The sequence below is a fragment of the Dermacentor andersoni genome, chromosome 1 (assembly GCF_023375885.2).
Source record: "Dermacentor andersoni chromosome 1, qqDerAnde1_hic_scaffold, whole genome shotgun sequence".
Classification (NCBI taxonomy): domain Eukaryota; kingdom Metazoa; phylum Arthropoda; class Arachnida; order Ixodida; family Ixodidae; genus Dermacentor; species Dermacentor andersoni.
Window position 1 is genome coordinate 307,754,207 of NC_092814.1, and position 26,426 is coordinate 307,780,632.

Here is a 26,426-nt window from a genome sequence, read left to right on the forward strand (position 1 = left end):
ACGATAGTGGGGAAAGTAGCCTGTTACGGTTGGCGTCTGGCACCACGTGTAGAAAGGAATTTCACTCGACCTTCTCTCACCATGCCTCGTCGAAATGAGGCGTGACTTCTCCTGTTACGGTAGGCGTTCAGCACCTCGTACTGAAAGGACTTTCTCTCACCATGCCTCGTCGAAATGAGGCGTGACTTCTGCTACGGTTGGCGTCCAGCACCTCGTGCAGAAAGGACTTTCTCTCACCCGATCTTCATCCACCATGCCTCGTCGGAATGAAGCGCGACTTTCTAATTCGATATGACCATTTCGAATGGTCATATCGACCGAAATATGGTCATATTTACAGGCCTCTTTTGTGTCTGTGTGTGCGACTTTAGAGGGAGCCTTTCCTCGAACGGTCAAACTCTACTGGAGAACTCCCACGAACCAGCAGTGCGCAAGAGAGACGCACAAGCGTCTACAATTCCAGGAGGCTCGGTACCACCAGAGGCGTGGTATAACCGGAGGCGTGGCCCTCTTTCCGCCCCTCAGACTCTGTGACGGTCACGTTACGTTGACGGAAGCAAGATCCCTCCCATGATTGTAGAGAGCTTATTTAAGGGGCTCCGAAATGTACTTTTGATCACTTCATTCTCTTCTCATCATCTTTCATCAACCTTTCAATAAACTGTGCAAGTTTCGCTCTAGAAATCGTCTCGTCCTTGCCTGGTCGCCATGGTCTACCGGATGCCTGCAGCCCGCCGACAACGCCACGCTACCCAATAGTAACGTCGGTCGAGCTTCGATAGGCAGGCGTCGCTACAACTCGGCAGCAGTACGGTACGTTACCTTGGAGTACGCAACAAGCCCTTCAAGTTTCGCTGTAAAAACCAACACACACGGTTAGCTCCCACGACATCCTGTTCACATGACGCTGCAGGTGGCGAAGGTTACTCCACCTTACGCTATCTTATCAACAGAAGGCCGCTGTTGGAACGGAGTTTCTACAAAACTTCTCTAGGCACCACGTAGTAAAACAATGCTATCGCATAAAAACGATAAGTCGCGGCTATTTCTTCCTCACTCCCAGATACAGACAATTGTTCAGGCAGTCGCCCATAATGCGGCGCTGTTTTCTAATTATGAAAGTGCGTTTTTTTTTTCTTTCGTGTCTTCCTACAATTTCTCATCCACGATATATTATTTCTTATCTGCATCAGGCGCGTGTGACGAGCAAATACGGTAATGAGTATCGGCTATGAAGAGTAAACTGTGAGGTTCAGAATAATCTACCTCTTCAAATAAACCCATAGGTCGCAATCCCACGCTGCCTGCAGGAGCAAGCCGATTGCCATTCTATGCATATAAACACACACGCGCACTCAGCAAACACCATTGCTTTATACTTTGCAGGCATGTTAACGCAGTGAGACCCATCGTGTATACTGCTGGACAAGCGCGTTCGGCGTTCACACGCCTGAGCCTTTAATTGGCTCTGTGAATTAACGAACGCGGCTACTGGACGCGAAAGAAATAGGACGGCGCGAATCATCGGACTGGTCTGACGTTATCGCTCCTTTGTGAGTACTGCCAAGAAAAAAAATCCCTTCATCACTATTTTTAAGGTGAAGCTGGGTATGGCTAGCCCATTTGTCCGCCCATCTTTCGCCTGTACGCTGAAAACTCCTCCGGCGCCACTCATTGCGTATGTGCGAAAAGAAAGAGAAAGATAGGCGCTCGATTGGCTGCGCCAGTAGTGACGTCGTTGTTCTCCGTCGCAGCCAAGCGTGCGCGCGCAGCAGTTTCTGTCCAGCTCTGAAATGCGTAGGCCTTGCGTCACACGTACTGCTGAGGAGCAGGCAGCTTTCGATCAGCAACGCCGCAAGCAGAACCGGGAACGAGCTCATCTGCAGGTTCACGCAGCCGAGCGCAAGGAGCAACTGTGTATCGAGGATCCTGCAGAATACCAAACCGTCGTTAAATGAACCGTCGGGATTAACCCAGTGATAAACACCGGGGTCGCACGTTTAAGCTTGGGTGGCTAACAATCTGTACACAGTGCTCGCACGGTGATTTTTGTTATGGCACCGGTACAAATTATTAAGACAAAGACATCTGGAAATTTCGCTAGCTAAACTGGGGTTAGCATTATCACTAGAATCAGTACTGAAATTTGGTGCGCTATTTCTGGATTTTAACTACAAAGACGTACTTGATGGTGCTTGTGGTTACATACAATCATCTAGATGAATAAGTTTTTAATGTTCTTTTCACTGTTTTTGTTTCTTTAATTGAACATGTCATACTACAAACCATTAAGTTCAAGCACAGAATTCTTGGCCAGTCCCCCAGTGTGGGTACGAGCCATAGTATGATGTCATCATCATCGTCATCATCATCATTATCATCGTCATCATCATCATCATCATCTTCTTCTTCTTCTTCTTTACTATCATCTGTACCAGAGAGAAGCAGATGAAGACAGGAAGATTCGCCTTGAAAGCTGTGTATTAGCTTGCTGAGTTTGGCGTAAATTTATTGACTTGTTTGTCGCTTTTGCTCGACTTGTTTATCAACAGGCTGCATTTGGGTGATCTGACAAATTGTATTCAAGCCTTTTTTGTATTCACAAATTGTATTCAAAGCGATGGACCAGCCGTTACCCATAGAGGCTAAACTTAAGAACGTTGATTCCGTGGCATTGGTGCCTATTTCAACGCAATTCTTCCTCTTTCTTTAAAGGAATATTGTTTAATGCGTTCAAACTACAGGCTGGAAAAAAATAGCGAGAGCAGCTTTTCATCTGGAAAGACCATACCAAATGTGTACATAACCTTAATGCAAAGTTCATTCTCGCAGTAATCGTTTGAACGCTTTCCTGGTTTCTTTTCACCTGCATTTCAAAGAAAAACTCCGTGAACTGAGATTTCAGCGCACATTGTAGTAATCCAGAACGGCACGACACCCCTGGTTATGCCCTTAGGCAACACATGTGTCAAAACGTATTAAGTGATCGTTTCTCTCTCCCTCTCTTGCGTTAGCCATCTCTTTTCTGCTTTTTCTGCTTTGTTGTTTATTATTTTTTTCAATATATATCTCATGTCGGTCTCGAGCAGCACGTAAGGCCCATCGTGTCCGCAGCAGGAAACAACGCTCCCAACTTAGGCGCCGACTTCGGCGTTCGCGCCGAGGAATTGATCCACAAGTTCCTCAACGGTGGCAAGATCGTCGCCAGTGCCGAAGCCTCCAAGAGCTTCGGCCGAGCCGGTGGTCACGGCTGGAACGGCCCTCCACAGGGACAGGTCGGCATTTGCGCCGAGCGGCCCATTGGAAGGAAATAGACGTTCAAAGCCAACGTACTTTCATGGCCGGAAACAATAAATATGGATAACCATATAGCGGTTTCCTTCTTCTAGCCCTCAAGCAAACAGGACCCTATACCTTCTTCTGCAAAACAGCGTCAAGCTTTACCCTAATGGTCACCGGTTATCTAAGCTACGCATTACATGACCTGCCCAGCTCCATTTCTTTCTCCTAAAGTCAATTAGAATATCGGCTATCCCTGTTTGCTCTATGATCTACACCGCTTTCCTCCCGTCTCTTAACATTACGCCTAACATTCTTCGTGGCCCTTAACTGTTCGTTGTTGCGCGGCCCTTAACTTGTTCACAAGCTTCTTTGCCACTCCACAAGTTTCTGCCCAATATGTGAGCACCAGTAGAATGTATTGATTGTATACCTGTCTTTTTAATGATAATGGTAAGCTTCCAGTCAGGATCTGACAATGTCTGCCGAATGCGCTCCAACCCATTTTTATTCTTGTGTAAGCTTCCTTCTCATGATCTCAGGGTCCCCGGTGAGTGATTGACCTAGGTAAACGTACTCCTTCACCTGCAGGCCATATAGAGGCTGACTGGCGATCCCGAACTCTTGTTCCCTTGCCCCGCTATTGATCATTATCTTTGTCTTCTGCATATTAATATTCAACCGCACTCTTATACTCTCTGTTCACGTCCTCAATCATTTGTTGTAATTCGTCCCCAGTGTTGCTGAACATGACAATGTTATCTGCAAATCTAAGGTTGCTGAAACATTCGCCGTTGACCCTTACTCCTAAGGCTTCCCAATTTAATAGCAGTCTAGCATTTCGCCTCTCTCTTCTTGTTAATTGTCTCTTCATTAGAACCTCCCTCTATATTGTACAGTTTAATATGTCTGTAACGACTCCAGTTTTATCAATCTCTTCCCTGCTTTTTTCCACCAATATTCTCCAGTCAGGCCCGATGTAAAAAGAGCACGGATGCGAACGACGAATGCTAGGCTAGAAAGACGTGGAATCTCAAGAGCCTTGCCTCGATGTGAGCACCCGTATCCCTAGATAAAGCTTCCCCACGGGCTTAAATTAAGCAAAAGGGAGTGCGACATTGAGGATTCCCGTGGTCATGAGAAATACGGTTGAGTGATTTTGGAATGAGGCTCTCTTTCTCGCATACGTGGCGCAAGCACACGAAACAACTATTGTTGCGTATCAGTCGGATGACACAGAGGTATACTGCTCTGCCCTTAACGATGTTTTCACTTCTCGCGGCTGGGTTATACATGTGGTCACCATTGTGCAAACGAAAACTTGCTTCGCTGCAGACTACAGTGCACTAGAAAATATTGGGTAGTGGAAGAAGCGGCGGCCCGGGCGCGAGGCATGTTGTGTAGAAGCTCACCAGATGGCGCGCGCGCTCACATCCCGAGCACCGGCTGAGGGAGCATGCGGCAGAAAGCAGCAAGCGAGTGCGGCGGCACAGAGTTTCAGAATGCTGCGTTCATTTTTCCTCAAGCCAATTATGTAAATATGGTTTTATGTAAGCAACCACAAGATCTGTAGCATGGGATGGTAGGGCACGGCACGTACCTGCAATGCCTGTTATCGCGATACACGCACTTCGTGCCCCCCCCCCTCCCCCTGCAGCGGCAGAGAGCACTTCTAGCATTAAAATTTAACTTCTTTTTTTTTTTACCCAGGTGCAGCAGTAACAAGTCCCGTTCGTAACATAGAAAATCTATTTGTGCTGAATGCATGCATACTGCTGCATTCTATCATGATGATTTAAGCAAGCGATGACCATGCGCATTTCAGAAGCATGAGCCTCCTGAAGACGGTTTATTTCAGTCGCAGTATCGGTGGGTAGGGGGAGGCATTTTCAAAAAACATACTGCAACAGAAGAGTTCCACGGTAGGGAGTACACAATACCATTTCACATACTTATGTATAGCGGCTCAACTTCAGATATCTTGAGGTCTCCTGACTCTTACCTTTGGAACGGTTTAAGGACTTCATAAAAAAGTGCAGCCGTGTGGTAACATACAAAGCTACAACCTTCACCGTCAATGATTCTGCATCGCTGGCGCACCCTATCCGGTCTTGGCGGCTTCTCTTAACAATTAAGAGCAATAACATTCATAACACTCTCGTGATGCAACTCCTGTGTGCTGAATGTGGCTGTGAAAAGGTTTTCTGATCTTCGAATAAACCTCAAAAGCCATCCGGTTGGGTACAGTAGGCCACCACTGTCTCGCAGCCTGGTGTACTGAGCGGCAGCAAGACGATGAACATCCTCCTTCTTTGTGAGAAGCAATTTGTGGCATTCATCACACTCTAATTTCAACAGAAACTTCCTGGCAACATAACCACAAATGTAAAAAATGAGCCGGTCGTCACTTTTTGCTTGAGCACATGAGACATGGTCTGGTACAGGACTCTGCTTTTGATGCTCTGCAGTGGGAATGTCATCATCATCAAGAAGGCTTTGGATTAGGTCCCTTTTGCCAGGTTTTGGGCCTTCCATCATGTCTGGCTCAAGTAGGGCTGTAAGAACACCAGGCTCAGCATTCCCATTAGCAACAGATCTGGCAAGCCCATAAAAACTTAGGCAAGACACAGTAATGAGAAACTGTTGGGATGTTGGATGGGTATTGCAACCGCTTGACTGTCGTGCGATACCGAAGAGATTTTCAACTGGGTCCTGACTCAGCTTTGAGGTCATTAAGTATTTGTAGCTAAAATTCTTTGTCAGGTAGGTCAGCAACAACAGAACACTTGCAACTGTCACTCTCAGGCCAACAGCAGTAGATGCGGACAGGAATCCACCTCGACCACCTGCATGCAGCTCCCATTCGGTTAGGTACGTCAAAAACGAAAGAAGCTTTTCCACAGAAGCAGATTCTGGCCGCACGGCTTGGCTTGGAAATTACCGCACGGCTTGGCGGTAACTGTGTTTGCGCAGTCAGTCGTAAACATCAGCACTCTTTTGTGAAAAAGAGCAAATGGATTTTTTCTCACATTTGTCGTGGCAAACAGGACTCCATCGAAGTCTACTGCATCAAGTCGTGTCCACCTCTTCGGTACGGTCACACTGTTTACGAGCGTTTGAAGATCATGCTGAGGCACTGTCACATCCAGGCTGTCGTTGCCATCCGCACCATGATCTAGGGATGATGAATCATGAACGTCGCAATGAGACAAACGCACCTTCTTCGTACGTGCAGCTCGGCACACAGCAACGCGTTTTCTCTCTGGTCTTCTCTGGCGCATTTCCTTTGAGAGGTAGGATGGCAAATCGGGCAGGAGCGTGGGCACCGCGTCGTCGGTCAGCGCCGGTTTACCTCGAGGAATCTTTACTTCCTCACCGTTGATGAAATGAGCATAGTCGCGCAAAATAAAATGCGCTTCAAAGTGCCGCTATCACACACTTGAAGTCTCGGAGAGTGGCTTATCTTTGCGGTGAAGATTCCTCGCCCATTGTCTTTAGGCACTCCACAAAGAGAGAACGTGCACCCATTTACTTTCCGAAAACCAGGATACCCGGCCGCTCTTGCATCCGGGCGCATAACAATGCGTATCGCTTTTTTTCTTCTTCTCTTCCATTATCCAAAAAGCAACAACAGGGCTGCATCGAACTGAGCAACAGTCACGCTCGGCACTCTCAGTAGCTTCACTAGCAAAAATGCGAAAAGCACGCTGGCTCGTAGCACTAAGAATGACGCGGTAAAGCGCACGTGGGCAACGCGAGCTCCAACCGGCACGGTCTCCTCGGGAAGAGCACACCAGCGCCCCTAGCGGGAGTCTTCGCTCTTGGCTTCACGCTGCCTGTGCGCCCAGCCCTCCGCTCTTTCCACTACCCAATACTTCTAGTTCACTGTACTGCAGACCGTTTGCAGCGGTTACTGTGCGGAGCGGGAACTAGATGGCGCTACCGGTTCCGACGCCGTACTACGCCTGCTCTGCGCGGTGGAATGCCTGAATCACTCGAAAATAGAAATGGGCTTCTACTAATTTTGTTTACTGGATGTGATCACACCTTGCGCGTATGAAACTAAGTGTGGCGTGGTACACTCCTCCGACTCAATGCGATATCAGCGCACCCTGCCGTACCAATAAAAAGAAACGCGATATTGCGAGTTGTGCACACAGTGCCTTTTAGCAAATAAATGGTTGTCTGTCGTAGAAGAATGCGCACTATTACTCATTAGGCTGCTGAGATTTGAAAAAAAGAAATGTTTAGCTTCGATATGAATGTTATGTGAACAGTTACGAGCGTTGAGCTAGGAATTATTGAGTGTCTTTTCGTACACTTTTGGTGTCGCGGCATTGTCCTCCTTCTGAACGAATATTTTGCATTCTGCAATGCACAGTTCATTGAACGCAGGAGACGTCAGGGCATGCTTACGTACGCGTGATAGCAGTGGATTGAGCATGCCGTCATGATGATAAACAAAGAACATTTCCTTTGTAGACACATATTTCTACGTTGCGTCAAGTACAGCAATTAAATAAGTGCTGTTTCGCTGGAAACAGACTTCGCGAAAACATTGCATTTCACTTTATTTAGAAGTGGGAAACATTAGGTATTTGATTTGATATTCCCCGAAGTAGTCTTTCTTGTCAATTTCTATTTCATTGGTCCGTTATACGCAAACGCACGCAACTGTAGGGTCAATTTCGCCGTTAGAAAATCTATTATTCTGCGCCGTGACCTTGCCGCGATCCGGCGTAGGCCCGCTGTAAAAGAAATAGGGAGGCAAGGTATATGTGTACTGAAAAACTTAACTTCGATGCCGTTCTCGCGGTTTGTTCTACGAACTCGAACGAAAGGTTCACGGCAGATCGACTTCAGTAAGCAGAAGCACTACCCGTGCGTGTGTATGTGTGCTTACTTGTGTGTTAGCGCTCCTTCCTGCAGGTCTCTCTTGCACCGCTGAAATATCGCACTTCGTGCACGTTTAGAACGACAGAAAGCTGAGCTAGTTGGTAAGGATTCATTATGCGAAAAAGGTGAGGCGTTCAGACAGGACACAATAGAAGTGGACAACACGAATGCCGACTATCAACTGAAGGGAGCACTGAGGCGAAAAGAAGAAAAAAACACAAGACTAATCTGCGCAAGCTCTGGAATGGTATCACCACGTGTCAGTCGGGTACATGTGCCGGTCTACGTCAGAGATAGCTGTTAAGGCACTTAATCTCTTCCTTATGTAAGGTCATCGAAGGTTGGCTCACGAACGCACGCACTTCCACCATTATAGATATGCCATGCCTTTACCATAAGACGCGTATCTTCATTCTTGTGCCTGTACAATATCGCCCATTCATCTAACTCTGGCGTGCCGTTACAATCTTGGCAATGAAGGGGAAGATTCCCTTCCCAATGGAGGGAGAGATCGCCTTCTAATCTTCGCATGTAAATACCAAAATTTGAAAGAAAAAAATATTGAAGCTTAGGAGTTCCTGTTGTGCTAGCTGGTGAAATATTTTCGCGATATGGCCAAAATGCGAGAACACTTACGGGAAATAAGGACATACAGGTCGGCTGACAGGACAGTCATGACAGTCGCTCTGCCTGTTCTTATGTCTTGTATATTTGTCTGTTCGCCCCTGTCGTCCAGGTAGCGAAACGGAAAACTCTATTTTTCCTTTATGCTGGAACATTAGGAAAAGCAAGAAAACAAAGGCAATTTTCTAAGTCGGGGTGTTTCGTGATACTTCGTGTCGATATTTCGGCATTGCTGCAACAAAAACACATTTATATAGAAACGCGGATTCATCGTTACATTTGAAGCGTTTTTTCAAATGAGCTTGAAAGCGCGTCCTTTGGCGAACGCTTTTCTTCCGTGCTCAATGAATTTCCGCTCTTCCCTCGCCTCGCGTCGTACCTGTTCAACTTCGAGAAGGTGAAGCCTAGTGCATCCTCTTTCTGACACCATTCGATTACGACTCAGTTATGCTGTATGGCTCGGATTCGTTTTCCTGTGGTCCCGGCCACCGCTGCATGCAGGCAAAGGGTGGCAGTAGGCTCACGAACGTCTACGCGAAACCCGGGCAAAGCATGACTGGACATTGTTCGCCTTAACTTCATCTACAATTCATCGTGGGCCTCACTCGATGGTGAACACCTTAAAGATAAAAGTCACCATACAACAGTGGGAATAAAGTGCGATTCAGTATTTTCCTATGCCACGAACACCTCCTCGAAGAGTAAATGTTATTGACTGGCCTCTTTCTCTTTTACCTGACTCAACGCTGATGGATCTGTTTACTTGTACGTGTAGCATTTCTATTCTTTGTGCTCATGCACGTATTTATTTCAGTCAACTCCGCCTACGCGAGGCAGTCACATCAGAGGGGAAATCCACCCCCGGCAAGATATTCGCTACGGGAACCGGCACTCTGCAGTGCACCACGAGGAGGCAGGATTATTAAGCTTATTTAGGGCTTTAACGGCTCGACTGCTTTCGTGGACGCACGGCAAACGGCTACGCTCGGCCATGGAAGCGTGTACTTAGAGCACTTTTTGTAGCACTTTTCATATCGCCAACGCACCATCATCGATAAAAACTAGCTTCCATCATCATCGTAATCATCATCATCTTTTTATGTTCATCGCAGGACGAAGGCCTCTCCCTGCGATCTCCAATTACCTGCGCCAACTGATTCCAACTTACACCTGCAAATTTCCTCATTTCATCCCCCCTTCTGCTTTTCTGCAGTCCTCGACTTCACCTCCCTTCTCTTGGCACCCACTCTGTAACTCTAATGGCCCACCGGTTATCCATCTTACGCGTTACATGACCAGCCCAGCTCCATTTTTTTTCTCTTGATGTCAACTAGAATATCTGTTATCCCAGTTTGCTCTCCGGTTCACATTGCACTCTACCTGTTTCTTAACGTTACGCCTAACATTTGTTCGTTCCATCGCTCTTTGCGTGGTACTTAACTTGTTCTCGAACTTATTTGTCAACGTCCAAGTTTCTGCCCCATACATTAGCACAGGTAGAACGCATTGATTGTACACCTTTCTTTTCAATAATATTGGTAAGCTTCCAGTCAGGATCTGGCAATGTTGACCGTATGCACACCAACCCAGTTTTATTCTTCTGTAAATTTCCTTCTCGTGGTCAGGGTCCCCTGTGAGTAATTGACCTAGATAAACGTACTCCTTTACAGACTCTAGAGGCTGACTGGCGATCCTGAACTCTTGTTCCCTTGCCAGGCTATTGGACATTACCTTTGTCTTCTGCATATTAATATTCAACCGCACTTTATCGCAGCAGAGCATAAATGAAAGCATTTCCGTCGACAACTCTGGCACCTTTTGTTATGGTTGTAACACGTATCCACGAGAGGACAGACGCATGCACACATATACGTGCAGCTTAGCAAGGGCGAATTCGCATAGGCGCGAGTGCTGTCCTGCTGTGATAGCTACAAAACGCACGCATAGCCTTAAAACCGAAATTTGAAGGATAAGGTTTGGGTACGGGGCTAGTTGGTATTCCACGGTATCAATCGTCACTTACAGCGCATACGTAGACAGCGCTTGTCTTCGTCGTCCCTTTTGTCCCTTGTCTTTGTATGCGCTGTAAGTGACGATTTGAAGGATAGCCTGTGCGCACATAACGCGTAAAGTTCCGAGATTGCGTCGCATGGGGGGGGGGGGCGGAGCATTTCGGACCCGTTATTTTAAAGCGTACACGAAGATTTTTGTGTGGTGGGCTGTTAAAAATTATCAATTGTTCTTGCATGTTCGACCGTACGCGTCCGCCATGTAATCGACCTTTGCTTTTAGCAAGCGTGAGCCATGCGCTCCGTGACTCCGGTGGCAACATTGAGGACAGTCTGTAGAAGTTGAACTACGTTCTTGAGTGCGTGCGCTGCTGCATGTAGCAGTAATTGGCTCTTCGCGTTCGCAATAGGTGTTCTGGAGGCCAGCAGGTGCCGGCAGGTACAGCCATCGCGCATTCAGGCACAAAGGCGAAGCAGCCCACTTTGTGTTCGACCAAAGGTGGCATTGACAGATGTCGTCGTCGCACAGAGGTGACATGAGCTATATATATATATATATATATATATATATATATATATATATATATATATATATATATATATATATATATAAATTTGGTACCGCGGGCTATGAACCTTTGCTTACGAAAGCGCACCATAAGCGCTATACTTAAATAAAAAAAATTGGTTTTACTTAATTGTACACTTGCTACGCGTAATATGCCCTGCACGATGTGTTGGTCAAGCACCACAAATAATCTCCGCAGGCCCCATTTGCCCACTTAGCATCTAATGTTTCAAATAAAGTTAGTGAAAGTTTAACTCCACATGCACGGTAGTCATTTTCATTTCAATAACGAAAGACAATCTGTGCCAAGGAACTGTAGCCAAGAGTTCCGGCATACACAGTAACCCTACTGTAACCCATTGCGCAAGTGGCCGGATATGGCGCAAGGCCTTGCGCTCGAACACAGTTCGCAGACACTTCCCACCATTGAGAGTATGCCGCCTCGAGCCCGTAGTTTGAGCGCATACTCGCTCTAAGCCTTTAACACTGCCTCTGAAAAGCAGTCTCTGCGACTGCAATTATACCACACGGCCGGTGGGGTCGCCATGCGTTCTCTTTTCTTTTTCTTTAGCATAGCCAGTACAACGAAATACTGAAGCTAACGAAAGGGCGTTAATGGGAGTCATTTCAGCAACGAGAAAATTTTGTCTGTAAGAGGTGATGAGGTCGGCTTCGGAAACAGTTACTAGTTGCTATTTAGATAGATCTCAAATCAAGAAACGCAGGATTAGAGTAACACATACGGCAAAGTGGAAGAAGGATAAGAAAAAAAGAAGGGTGGGGGGGGGTGGGGGGATACGGCTATGCGTAACCCAAACAAGAGAGAGACGCACAGGAAGATGAAGGCTTGACTTGAAGGGAACGTCGCCGGGGCCAGCGTTTCGCCAATTGGGCACTTGTATTCGTCAAAGACAACTCCAATTGTCGGTATGCTGGCTTCAGCGAGATTCCCTTCTTCAACCACCGCTTGTTGTACGTTACGTGTGACGTTTTTGACAGAGCAAGAAGAAGCGACGAGAACTGCTAATCAATCGCTCCTTCACTCACTCAATCTATATTTCATCACGAGGCGGTGAGATTGTTTCCTAAGGGGTTGCAGAAAATAGCGTCTCTCCCTTTTCATAATCCCTCTCTCTCTCTCTCATCACGAGAGGATAAGATGTTGATGATCGGGATCACAAAGCCAGGGCGCGACGAGACGCGCCGCAGTCCTGGTTAATGAGTCCTCGCGACTGAGTAACCAGGTAGCCAGCAGTCTCACGCGCTTACCTGCTTAAAAAGGCGTGTTTAACGGACGACGAATTTCATTTCTTTCTAACATTATTGTGAAACCAGAGTGTTGCTGAATATGAAGACGCTGAATGGCTATTTTGCATGTCAGATGTTGAAATAACTCGGTCTCCCAAAAATACAGCTAGCCCATCTTGTTTACACTGAATACAAATTTGTTATTATACATATATGTTAAATACATATTCCCCATCTTGATGAAGTGGGTATTCGCCGTCTCGGTGGCAGAAGGCTGCTCATTTCACTGTGCTCTTCAGATCCGCGTATACACGCCTGTACTCTTGCACGACGGTCGCTCTGCAAAGAATAAACAGAGAAAAAACTGAGGATGACTATTTTCGGTTCTAATTAGGACCACAATGCAAAAGCAATTTTCTTGGAAGCCGTTTGACCAAGCAATAGAGGCTACTTACCAATGACTACATCAATTACAAAAATTATGGCAAGTACAAACCAATTGCTGTAAGGCACAACAAGTACATTTTTATTTGAAACGAAAGCTACAACTAAACTGCTCAGGCCGCTTACCGACAGCTTGCATACTATAAAGCAACGATTGCCTGCTACAGTACACATACAAAGTACCGCCTGGTAATAAACTCATGCTATCTATATATTTGAGGGAGTCCTGTCACTTTTTGCTCCTTATCGAAACTAATACACAATTTGTTTTTCGTTTGTAGGAGACATTTGCTTTTGTATGGCCGCCGCGTTCGCTAATTATGTGTTCGGCATCGCGATTCAATGGCATCTGCTCTTAAGAACAGTTCTGGTGTGACAAACTCCTCTTGCTTTGCGGGTACCTGCAAGCCATGAATTATACCATGTCAGATGAAAGTTCTGAAAAACTGCTCGCATATTGTAAGTCTTAAAGACGACACGCAGAAGAAAGGAGCCATGTGCTTTCTGTATGTGTGTACTTTGTTTTTCTTTGTTTTTTTCTTGATTTCATCAGCAACTTCAGATTCTATTCTTGTTCAATCATGTACCTACCCCCTCTGTACGCCCCAAAGGTCCTGAGGGTAAATAAATAAATAAATGAATAGATGAATAAAAAAAATAATAAATAAATAAATGTCAAGCACTGATCATGCAACGTGCTATGTGCGGCGTAGCATCGGTGAAAACATCTTGGACGTTGTTCAAACATATGCCTTATGGCGTCTGCTTTTGAGGAACTATGGGGCATGCGCGACTTCGCGCGTGGCTCCGAGGATGCGGCACATTGCCCTAATCTGAGTGGGCCGAATCATGCTAATATTCGCGATAATTCGGGACAGGCACAACGACCTGGAGAACGAATTTGACAGAAACCACACTGCTGGAATTGCTGGTTTTCCGATTTCTGACGTAAGTTGTGGATCGTGGTTTTTCTGCGTGTCGTATGATCCTTACAAGGATTTGCGATTCCTGCAGTAGTAACTGGGCGAGAAATACAGGTTAAAAGAAAAAAAGAAAAGCGGCCGTTTGCGCATACGCACTTGAATGTCACTCGGCCCGACACATGGTGGGGTGCTTGCCAGATCATCTTCACGGTGCTCTTGTTGTTTCTGCTCTTGTGCGTGACGCCAGTGCAACCGCGAACGTTCTTGTAGCCCGTGCGACGCTGGAAGTGGCCGACGTCGTTGCCCTGCTCGTCGATCGCTCTCACCAGAAAGCCCTTGAAGAGGGAGTTCTTCGTGTACAGCGTCACTGCAGCGTTTATGAAGCAAACAAAAGGCGAGAAGTCGTCAAATAGCTTTGTTTCTTTTTTTCGTTAATTGTCCGCGCGATCTTAATGGTCGTGTGAAGCAATTGGAATATTCAGTTACAAATAAGTGGTCAAGCTTGCATGGACGTTTCGCGCTAGCTTGCCGGAAATTTCGCAAGAGGGAAGTGTTTTTTAGTAAGTCAACGGCGCGTTGACTGAAATATTCATGCAGGAGTATTTATTCAGTTGTCCTAAATGCCCTGTAAGGGCATTATATATAGTCGGGAAATGATAACAAAGCGAAAATACATTGTAACTCAGTGAAAATAACTACGTAATGGCAAATTAAGAAGAGGAAGAGAAAGCGCGATACAGGACAATGAATCTAGTACACATTATAGTTAACATAAAATTGTCAGCAAATACACAGTGATGCGACTGTCGCAATATGAATTTGTTACACATTATAGTTAATATAAAACAACGGAGTGATAATTACAATGAACAAATAACCCATAACAGGGCCTGCAGTTTCCAGGTGCCCGGCACTAAGTACACTGAACCGAGTACAGGAAAGAAAAATAAAGCAATAACATGATACAAGTAAACTGAATCTCAACGTGATAGAAGTATAAAATAAAATCAATAATGTTCATAAGAATGTCCTCTTTAAGTTGCTAATAAATTTATCATGATTTGTAAGGCATGCAACATCTTATGATAGCTCTCATATCATATAAATATATAAACAAACAAACAAATAAAAAATAAGAGAGCACATTGTTAGCAAGTCACTTGCCTGTGAAAGAGGAGTTCCCAAATGGAAATTTGGTGCTAGAAGTTTCCGCACACATTGAGTCTATAACGTAAAAATATTCCAATCTGTTTTGATTCCATTCTCCTGACGTCAAAATTACGCAACCTCCGACGCAAGCATGGGGCGGTGATCCGTAGGATTGTTCGAAAAGCCTAATCAAATGCTCTTCTCGTTTATGGGAAGTAACTTCTGTTTATGTTCAAAGCAAATAACATTGCCTACATTGGCTGGTTTTCCTTATCTAATTCGCTGATAAGAGGCGAGGAGCATGGAGAAGTGGAGAGCATTTCGGTGGGGTCGAACTAGCCCAGTAAAAATAAATAACCAGATGAGGAAGGTGGTGCCGGCGTTTGGGATCGGCCCGCTTCCCCTTACTTAGCTTGCGGTGGCTGGTCGAAAATCGCGGCAGAGTGCAACGGCACGTTAAAAATGTCGCTAAAACAGATCCCCATAGCAAAGAAGTGTTGGCCGTGGGGTGCCTAAAGGGTTCGACAACGTTGAAGTCCTACGGAATTTTTTTTTAATTAAATAAATCCATCCTCCCCGGCAGCCCTGAGTAGCCAGTGCCCACTGTGATCGGCGGGCAGCCATCTTCTGATATTTTCGGAATGGTTCATATTAATGCATCTTTAATGCGTACGCGTCACCTTGACATGGTGAGGTTTCGAGCTTTTGCGGCGTCACGTTACAGATAGCCGAAGTGCGCGCAGCCCAGAAATGTTTTTTTGATCAATTGCGGTGGCATAATGGTGATCAAAGCGCTGAATCAGAAATAATTATTTTTCTGTTGGTCGGTCCAATCACGCATAATCAGTGTGTACACGTAATATCAGATGGAGACTTTTCACGGTCTTTGTGACGTCGCGTGACAGACTAGGGAAGTGGAGGTTGCCTGAAGAATGCTTGACCAACCTTGGGGGGCTGATTGCAGAAATGGAACAGAAACAGTTTCGAACAGCTTTACGTCATATATGACGTGAATCAATGGGCGCTATAGCGCCCATTGATTCAAATACATGTTAATTGCCAGTATACTTTAGATCATTGTAGTTTCTGAGTAACAATCAACACCTCTTTTTTTCATTTGTTTTGCGTAACCCGAGTGCACTGTTTATTGCTTTTGTATGCGTTGCTGAAGAGAGTGAGGGAGGCTTTTGAAGGCATTTGGCCTTTGTAATGGAGTCGGACAGGCCATGTAGAGCGTAGGACACATAAGCTTCGGCCTATTAGAATTACAGAATGGATGCCAGGAGAAGGGAAGCTCAGTTAAGGACGCCAGAGAAGTAAGTGGGTGATGAAATTAGATATTCGGGGGGGGGGGGAGGGGGGAGGAGGAGGTAAACACAGGGTAGTGTCAACTGGCCAAAGACAGGGGTTATTTGAGATCGATGGGATAGGTCCTCGTCCTGCAGTGGACATAAAATAGGCTGTTGATGATGACCCCTTACGGCTTACATCGCTAGCCAACAGTCAATGTATCGCATCTTGCACTAAAAGAGCAAAAATCTGGGCCCGTATTCACAAAACGTTCTTAGGCTAAAAGCGTTCGTGCCAGTCGATCGCGATGTATGGCATATTATTAGCGAAGGCGTCTCAGCCAATGAAAAACGGCACTCGCGAACGAAAAGCTTTGTGAATTCGGACTCTGTGGCAGTATTCTGTAAATGTTATGTTCGTCCGATTGCAATCATTTGTATCGTCACATGTGACGTCGATTGGCTGATCCCGGTGATACGTGCACGGGGCGCGATTTCGGACGAATCAATGACGAAGGAAAAACGAGAGAATGAAAAATTAAAATAATCGTCACATAACTACGAGCCCTGGATGAAACACATCTTTTCCTTCGCTCGTTTCTATAAGTAGCTCTCGAGGATCCGTGGGTTGCATACCGGCCAGGGATTCGTTAGGGTGGAAGGCCGCCTTCTCTTGCACCAGCCGATAAGGCGAGTCGCTGCCGTTGAACTTCCGAAGTCCGCTGTGATGTGGCAACATGCTGTGGCACGCGCTTTCGGGGGCACCGCTCGGCAAAGCCAGTGACGCACCGAGAAGCGTCAGTAGCAGCGACAGTGCGGTGGTCCACGACAGCCCTGGTCTGCGCATTGTGACTCGCGTTTCTCGAACCTGCGAACAGACGAAGCACGCATTAATTTCGTTGTTCTTGTTTTGCACTCAAACGTGATGCATATACTTAAAAAAAAAGAAAAAGACCACTAACAGACGCAGCAATCTTTAGTTGTTTTCTTGCCGCCATGACCGGTCATTAATTAGCTTGTGTCGCATGTCAGAAGATCCACGGAGGAATTGAGACGCGCAACAGCGGCTAGTGTATAACGCGGCACCTGAAAAGAACTGTTGCAGGCAACAAGAAAATGTTTGCATATATCAGCGTTCATCCGTAGGACCTTATTTGTAAGATGCATCAATGTAGGGCAGCACCAATACTATAGTCCTCTTTCTGCATATGTAGGGCGCATCGATAGTACCGCTTCTCGCCGTTTAGGGTTGTGACACGGTCGGCATTGCAGTACAATCGGCGATATATATATATATATATATATATATATATATATATATATATATATCCACGCCGTTGGGGGTTAAGGCGTTAACGGTGCGCTCAAACGGTGCAATCTTTATTCGAGCGCGCATAAAGATGAAACGCTGCCCTCGCTCAGCTGCCGAATAAATCGACTGAAGTGTGCCGGTGCATCCATTTGACTTCTGTGTCGTTTTATCGCTGACTGCGCGTCGCTCGCATCTCTGGCAGACGCGTTCGGGAAGACGCAAGATGAACGCAATTATCCGAATTGTGTGAACGCATTCCTAACAGGCGTGACGAACAGGTCGGAACGAACAACGCGCTTTCTTCTCTCTCCACGTAGAACTTAGATGTTTCGGTCGCTTTTCAGCGGTTCCGCTACCACGTGCCTCCCGCTTCTTCGTCCGCTCCGGGTCTCGCCGCAAGCAGAACACTCTGAGCCCCTTTTCACGTCGATGTGACGCGTAACGAGACGCAACAGCCACTGGTTCTCCTTTGCTCCAACTATCACGTGTAACAGAGGCGCTCCTCGACGTGGTCGCGCAAATTCGGCCGCGATGCAATCACCCGTGGCTGTCCTCTGTATCGACACCTTCTTTCTCGCGTTTGTCCGACCTTTGTGCGCATGCGTGAATTGCGCGGGAGACATGTGGGCACTTCTCCAAATCTGCTTTTCCCTAGGTGCTACAGTACTACGGAAGAGGACTTATACTTTGCTACGTTTTTCCGTAGACGAACAGCACTATACGCGACAGCGGATAAACACTCCGGTAAGCGCTATCTCCGTTCGTCTTTCGTAGCACCGTGCCAGAGCATTGTGCTTTTTTTTTTTTGTGTGTGTGATTAGACGGGACCTCGGTTCGGATCGCCTGTTCCATAAGCTTCTTTACCATTTTTTTTAAATGTTTCTGCATTATTATTTATCATTCCACCTTTGAATTAGTAGATGTTCTTTTTCTGTGCTTTACCACCAGGTCTGACACGGATGGTTCCTGCCAAGGGGAGCGAAGCGCGCGGTGGCGCGAGCTTAGGTAGATGACACTTTAGCGGCTGGAGAGCGATGAATAATCACATGTTGTTACTGCAAACTTGTTTTTACTGTGACATAATTATTTGCAAATATAAATTTAGTTTGGATTCGACGCAGCCAGCCCACATTGGCTAGCCATAATTACCAACGGGCAATGGAACCCAATATGTCAAAACTGCACAAATCAAACATTGGCTACCCAAAATCACATTCTTTGGGGGTGCGAGGGCTTACCCCCTCCCAGGTCGCTCCTGCCAGCTCCCTCACAACAGACGTGGGAAGAGCTGCTCAGAACGCCGGATGAAAAAGTACAAAAAGCCCTCGTTGCCTGGGCCGAAAGGGTCGCTCCTCGTGAGGGGCCATTCTAGGACTCGGGCCTGCCAGATCATAACTGAGCAGAGTCTCAATAAAGTTGTTACCACCACCACCACCAAATATGAATTTCTGCCCATGTGACACGTACTCCTCCCATCGTCGAGGTCCCTACGGGCTACAATCGCGTTTACGATCCTGTTTTGACAGAAGTTTAAGCGGCAGTTAAACGGGGGAGGGGGGAGAGGGGGGTCTTTTGGTCAGGCAAACGCTCTCGTGTTCCATGGCGCCGGTGGCTCGTCATTGTGGTACACAGCGGCTCGGGGCTGCCTAAAGGGTGCCGCCCGCCTGCACGGTGGCACTGCTACCGAGGCGCCCTAGTTTGATAAAATGGATGAATGTTATGAGCGTCCGCTTTGAAACGGGGCGGTGGGTTGCGCCACCAATCTCTTGCTATTACACTGCCTTATGTACTACCTAGGTTTAAAAAAAAAGAAAAAAAAAGAAACCCACGAATTATTCCCATACCCAATTTCTTTCTGACCCCCTACTGTGAACTTTGTTCTTGTACGTCAACGTTTTTTCCCGTTTCCCTACTTTTATTCCACCAATCTTCCAATTACCTCTTACTAACCTCTACTGCGGACATGTTTACTTTCCCCCTGCTCTCGCTGAACCCCAGGGCTTCAAGGAGGCCAGTCGTGCCTGAATCGACCGCTGGGCCGATATCTTCACGTTCTAATAGAAAACGCGCCATCGTTTCCCTAGCTTTAGCGCAGCCAGAACACCAGCGCCATCCAGGGGGCTTAAGTGACTTGCCCCTTTGCAGCAGTTGCGTGCGCGCCACGCACAGCGCTTCGCATTATCCGTCAGAAAGAATGGCTTATCTACACTGATTGCATACAAAACACACTCGCAAGCGAATGCTTCATCGAGCTTGTTTCGCTGTATCAAAGGGACAAGTATACTAATAATTTCAAGATTTTAGAAGACTATTTCAATAATATCTAACCTTTAAGTATACATTTTCATGTCAGATAACGAAAAACGTATAGATTTTAATATCCGAGAGAAAAAAAACGTCATTTAGACCTACGACTTCATCTTGTTTACCATGTCGAAGACTTCAATTATCTGTGGTAATAAATATGGCGCTGTGGAATTCGAAATAGATGCAAAAATGTTACGCTCTTAGATAGTTGGATAGATAGATAGATAGATCGATAGATAGATAGATAGATAGATAGATAGATAGATAGATAGATAGATAGATAGATAGATAGATAGATAGATAGATAGATAGATAGATAGATAGATAGATAGATAGATAGATAGATAGATAGATAGATAGATAGGGTGCGCGCGCGCGTGTGTGTGTGTGTGTGTGTGTGCGACGACAAATAATTGCGTTAACCTGTCAAGAAAAACTTCTGTGCGATGCGCAACAGCATGTCATCCTCATCCGCCACAGTGTATTACCGTATAGTCGCGTGGAGGATACATTCACAGACCCCCCACCCTCCACTCTGGGTATGTTGCCCGAAACTTTGCGATAATTGCCAAGCGCTGTTGTTGCACATTAGAGCAGCTGGCGGTTAGCTCGTATGGCTGCTCCACAGAGTGCATATTTCTGCAATGAAACGTAAATCCGAGGCCAAATGCTGGTGGTTGTGGAAAACGTTTTCCTTTTTTTGCTTCGCCCTATGGCGACGGTAAAGTTCAGGTGTCCGTAAGCGGCCTGGCTATGACACAGTAATGTCGATTGCAACAAGGCGGTCGTCGTCAGTGCCAAGGAATCGATGGAGGAACGGATGGACGGACAAGGAAAACCCAGCTTCTAGCAATTAGCTGCTGTTGCAGTAAAAAGACGCAAAAAAGGTACTCAAGTTTGCAAAGCTCTTACTTCCTCGTCCCGCCAAAATACAAGCAGTGGACAGTAGCTAGAACAGACAAGAACACGCCGAGAATAATCCACAGCATGATAACTAAGAACTTTGTACTCCGAACGATAGAACTGCCTCAAACAGCGGGTCTAACGAGGTGTGCAAAGGTGGACGATCAAATTACAGTAGCAAAAGAAAGAAAGAAAAACGAAAAAGAAACATATGAAATGAGAGCACCGGTGTTCGCTGAACGAAGGTGAGAGGCTGGGGAAGCGGAGAGATACAGATATCGAGCAGTGTGCTTCTGGATTACTGAGAAGCGTAGGATTTAAATAGAGAGAGAGAAAAAAAAGGTGGAAATGGGTGATGTAGACAGAGCTATGGCGGTAGGGAGGGGAAATGAGATACGACTCGAGATAAAGGGGAGGGGCAACGCCGTAGCCTTCGCGACAACCTTGCTCGTTGCCCGCCACTGCCTTTTTGGTCGCAACATTTGGGAAGAACCATAAAGGAATTCTTCTTGGATGAAACATAAAAGAGACCGGAGCTGCCTCATGTAAGTAAATGGCACAGCTCCATCTACACGCTAATAACGAGAATTTTGGCGGTCCCTTTCGCAAGCATTTACTAATGACAAAATGTAGTCGATGTTTACAGGCTACCAACATCAGCACGGCCGATCATCTGTACCTTCTAGCGAAGAACGCATTTAGCGCAAAAAAAAAAAAAAAGAATGAACGTCGAAAACGCTACTGGAATTAGAGAGAGAAAAACTTGCGTCAGATTAATGTGCAAAACTTCGCATCTTGCAAAGCTAAATCGAATTTGCAGCCACTTTGACGATCGCGTTTGTATAGTTTGATTCTAATGACCGTATCTGGTGTTATTCGGTGGTCTGTGCTGACGGATCCAATTCTCTGCGTCGGGAAGTTTCGTTGCCGTGTGCGTGTGTGTGCGCATGTGTTCTTTGTCATAGCAGCTGACGTAATTACAAAGAGGTGGTTTTGTTCGTTGCGGTGTTTCAGCAAGTGGTGTTTGGTCTGGTGCGTTTGCCCGGCAGTTCTTCCAGTTAAATGTACAAACTCTCGCGTATTACGTGGACGTTTAATGAAACATTTATGTGCGCAGTGCATGCCTCGGAGGAATGTAAGCAACAAAGGCGGAACTCAATTATTCATGAATTCGGGCTCTTCAAGAAACATAACGGCTTCAAAGCTCGTGCGGGGGAAGCCACTTTCCTCTGCAAGATGTGACGTAGCATCCTTCCTTACACGTCAAAGTGTATGCGAGTGTTCCATGTCACCCCTTTCATCAAATACGACACAAATGGGCAGAGGAGGTCATCCCGCAGTAAAAGGCTATGTGAAAGTACGAGGACCTCAGCCATTTGTTCACTGCTTTCAATAAATGATGGACAACATGATATCCACTGTCAAAAGCGGACAACGTGATCCGTGATGAATGCTCCACCGCCAGTCGAAGGGGTCTCACTCGCTTCTTCGAAGTAGCGAGTTAGAGCAAGATCACATCGAATGTATGAATGTCAGCCGAGACTATAGCTGCGCTCCACTCCGCTGATTGCGGCAGCACCGCTCGCCTGGACTGCCTCAGGGAGGGAACCCGGCTTGACATCCGCTGTCACTCTCGCGGACGTGCTCGAAAACCATACGAAAATGTTGTTCCGGAAGTGCACGGCACCTCTCACTCAAAATCGTAAATTTATTAACAAGGTGAAACGACAGCTGCGGATAGCATCCCGGTGGTTTGACAGAAACATAAATAGAGGAAAGGCAGTGACGATAGCCAGGAAATACGTCCTATTTGCTACCCTGCGTGGAAGAAAGACGAAAATGGATTTAGAGCAATGGGAAGGAAGAAACACGAGTATTAAATGGGTATACAAAATTTTGAAGTGGCACGCGTCACTTTGAAGGCGTGTCTACATTATAGCGGGAAAAAACGCGCGCGCCCACATTATTGGAAAAACCACAGCCGCAGTGATTCCAGTCGATCTATCACGTGCTTTCCGCGGCGGCAAGGACACGCGAAAGTGTGGCCATGAGAGTTGAGGTACGTTCCGTCGCGAGCGGCTTTCCGCACGCGGTTTTTTCGTTCTTGTGGCCATGCATGCGTTAGCAATCTATCTCGCACTCTCGTAGACCGCAGGAGGCGAGCTGTAGCACTCGAGCTGCCTGTGGCGCCGTCCGCCTATGCTAAACGCACTGCCTAAAATATATTGTTCTGAGATCGGCCGATTGTGCAATGTCTCAATTGCGGAGCACAGCGCGTGCTTCGATGTACTTCAACGTGAGAAGATTCACCCAATTTATGCGATCATTTCGTCAAAGTCGCAAGCTTAGGTCGGCAAACTGACTCGTGAACCCGCTCCCGTAGACTCACTCTCTTATCGGGTCTTGTCTCGCTTTGTAACCGAGCTATGCTTTCAGCGAGTTGGCAAGTTGGCGAGTTTGAGCGAGTCCGAGTGATCTCAGATAATATATATATATATATATATATATATATATATATATATATATATATATATATATATATATATATATATATATATATATATATATATATATATATATATATATATATGCACTTTTGATGAAGGCTTGACCCCGGCCGGAACGTAAGTAAAATCCTGTTTTTTTCCTATGTGCTTCTATTGCTTTAACTATTTCTACGCAGGATCCTGTGATTCTATCCTTCACTAATATAAATATATAGTTCATCAGTTCATCCAATAAGAAACAAATATGGATTGGTAAACGGGACACCCAGCCACCACCGACCTAAGGATTTTCTTCACACCTAAGTTGCCCAGGCGGTGGTTTGAGGCTTACGCTGCTTATGGACTCGTTCCTATCGCAGTGCGACAATACCCTTCATTGGGTAAGAGAAAGCAAAGTTGCGACGTGAGTGGAAAAGACAGTTTCGGCAAAGTGGTACTCACCGGGTGAAGAGGTGTTTCGGAGGTGCTCTGTCTGGCGGAAAGGTTGGCACTTTGCTCGTCTCTCCACGTCTCCGCGCTTTTAAATGCAGTGGCGGTGATAAACTATTGGAGGTAGAAAGGAATATTTCACTGATCGTTGCACAAAAAATGATGACCGCGTGTGCAGACATTCTAAGGCTGAACCGGGAAGCCCCGAGGAGCACTCTCGTGAGCCATTGGAGATAGGGGTGCACTGCACTCAAGCTGCGTTATTGCCAACAGCTTCCCCGTCCGCTTATCTCCTAGGCACAATGGTAAGGCCTAAGTCAGACCCTACGCCTTAACCCGTGGGTTTTCTGATGCACACGGTGGAAATTCTTCCCCCTCTCAGTTGGTAAAACAAAAAAAGAAAAACAAGAAAAGAAAAACGACCGAGGAAACTAAAAAGAATGACAATAAAACAAGAAAAGGAAGTAAAAAAGATCGTGCCGCCATCCGCCAGATCAATTTGCGCGTGCTCCACGTTTTCTAAGCGCCTGCTTATCGCGCACTTTTAACCGTCGATCAAAAATTACTTCAAATATCCAATCAAGCCCACTTTCCAGTTTCCGTCGAGCCAGAGCTCCTTAGAAGCAAAACGATGTCATTTCTTGGATTACTGGTAAGCTTACGTTAAAACTGATGTTGTGTGTTGTGTGCAATATCGATTACAGGTATTTCTCGAGGTGGCAGAAAATTTCGTATCACGAAATTTCTTCGTTGAAAAAAGAAAAGCAAAGGAAAGCATATAAACTCGGAACCAAACTTAATATTGGCTGTTTCTTACCCGACTCCCAAGTAATTTCATACAACCATTTTAAGTAGTCTCGGGCCCTAACCAGTCCTTACTTCAAAGACCATTTGGCTAAATTTGTGGTAACGTTTATCGAGTTTGGAACTTCAAGCCATCCACGACGCTGTGCAAGATGCGACATCTAAGCTGCCTACCATCAAGCAACTAGATATCTTCACTGATTCTTTAGCGGCTATTCAGGAACTCAAGAAGGTTGATAAGGCGATGGAAACCTGCGAGAGAATACACACTATGAATAGTAAGACAGCTACTTGCGTCAAGGTACACTGGATTCAAGGCCATTCAGCAAACCCTCACAACATTGCTGCTGACGAGCAGGCACACTGCCCTCCTAATCCTGATCCTCCACCTATTCCCCTATCACCCCAACCCCGTAACTCGCTGCGAGCCCGTAAAAATGTTCTCCGGCAGGACACACGCGCTCTTATCCCACCGTGTGTCTGCTCCCTCCCCCTTCATCTTACTAGGGCGGAGGAAGTTGTGCTTAGGAGGCTTCGGGCCGGGGTGGCCCTTACACCGGCTGTTGTCTCAAGGTGGAACTGGTCGCATTTACCACTGGGTGCTACGTGTCCATACTGCTCCATTCCTGCGGTGGAATCAGATGCATACCACCTATTATGGACATGTACGGGTTCACAAACGGAACGCTCGCGTCTCCTACTGCAAGCCGGCCTCCGCTACAGTGTGACAACCAGCTATGACCGCTGGATACATGACAACAGATTCCACAAAACACTGCTTCAATTCATACACAACACAGGCCTCACAGCACACATATAATACACATATACGCTCCAAGAATTATGCCTTAAGGGCAAGCCTTTATCGCAATAAAAAAAAAAAGTTTATCGAGTTCGCCATGCTACGATGTACACTTATGGTTACACACATTCGCTCGTCGGCGGTGATCATTCGTAGTCTCTGGCGAATGCGCGTGTTTTCAGGTGTCGTGTACTTGTGCTTGTGTTGATTGTCTTTACATGTGTGTATTATTGCGATAGTAATTATATGGACACTCCAGGCGCATTTATACCATCGCCGTGAGGGCAATGGTATAGGGCAATGGTCCAAGGGCAATAAAATCGTTCCCGCGTGCCATATGCTGTATGGCCGACCGAAAGCGTGCGAGGGTGAGCCGGCGATTGCGGCTTAATCTCGCGCACGCAAGCGAGGAAAGCGAGGAGGAAGCTTGCCGTCTTCTGTCGCGCGTAAAGATCCGGGGGAAAGGTAGGGTAGTGGGGCCGCGTTCTACTCCGGGCGGCGCGGTCGGGCGCGCCCACCTAGAGTCACTGGAAAAAATTTCAGAGTACCGCAAAGGTCGGGATTTGACATGCAACACTGAGCGGCCACCGCCATATACCTTCCAAGCCGACTGCGTCGCGGGAAGGCCGCCGTGTTGGAAGAGCTTGATATTCGGTGACGCATCGGGTTGAGTGTTTACTGAAGTACAAATACTTTGTGCCCGGAGATAATGGTTGCTAAGAACGAAAATAAAATGTTATTTTGGGCGAAGTAATGCAGCCGGTGGTTGTTTTGCACGCCGATCGTGTTTATATACTACTGGAACTGCGCTACGATTGTGGGCAGCAGCTTAGCGCTGCTATCGGGAGCTTATGCACGCGCTTTTTTTCCCCTTCCGCGGAGCGAGCTACGAAGGGAACATTTCGTCACTTCGAGCCGGAATGAGGCAAGCTT

The 26,426-nt window shown here is 46.5% G+C and overlaps 1 protein-coding gene across 1 annotated transcript; it reads right to left on the reverse strand.

Annotated features, from left to right (window-relative positions):
* Nucleotides 1–12,808: 12,808 nt before the first annotated feature.
* On the reverse strand, nt 12,809–24,804 carry LOC126548536 (putative defense protein 3). Its single transcript, XM_072285937.1, has 4 exons — nt 23,900–24,804; nt 17,066–17,297; nt 14,148–14,358; nt 12,809–12,963 (listed from the first exon to the last, which is right to left on the reverse strand). The coding sequence occupies exons 2-4, from the start codon at nt 17,274–17,276 to the stop codon at nt 12,903–12,905; spliced, it is 483 nt and encodes a 160-aa protein (XP_072142038.1). The 5' UTR covers nt 17,277–17,297; nt 23,900–24,804; the 3' UTR covers nt 12,809–12,902.
* Nucleotides 24,805–26,426: the final 1,622 nt, after the last annotated feature.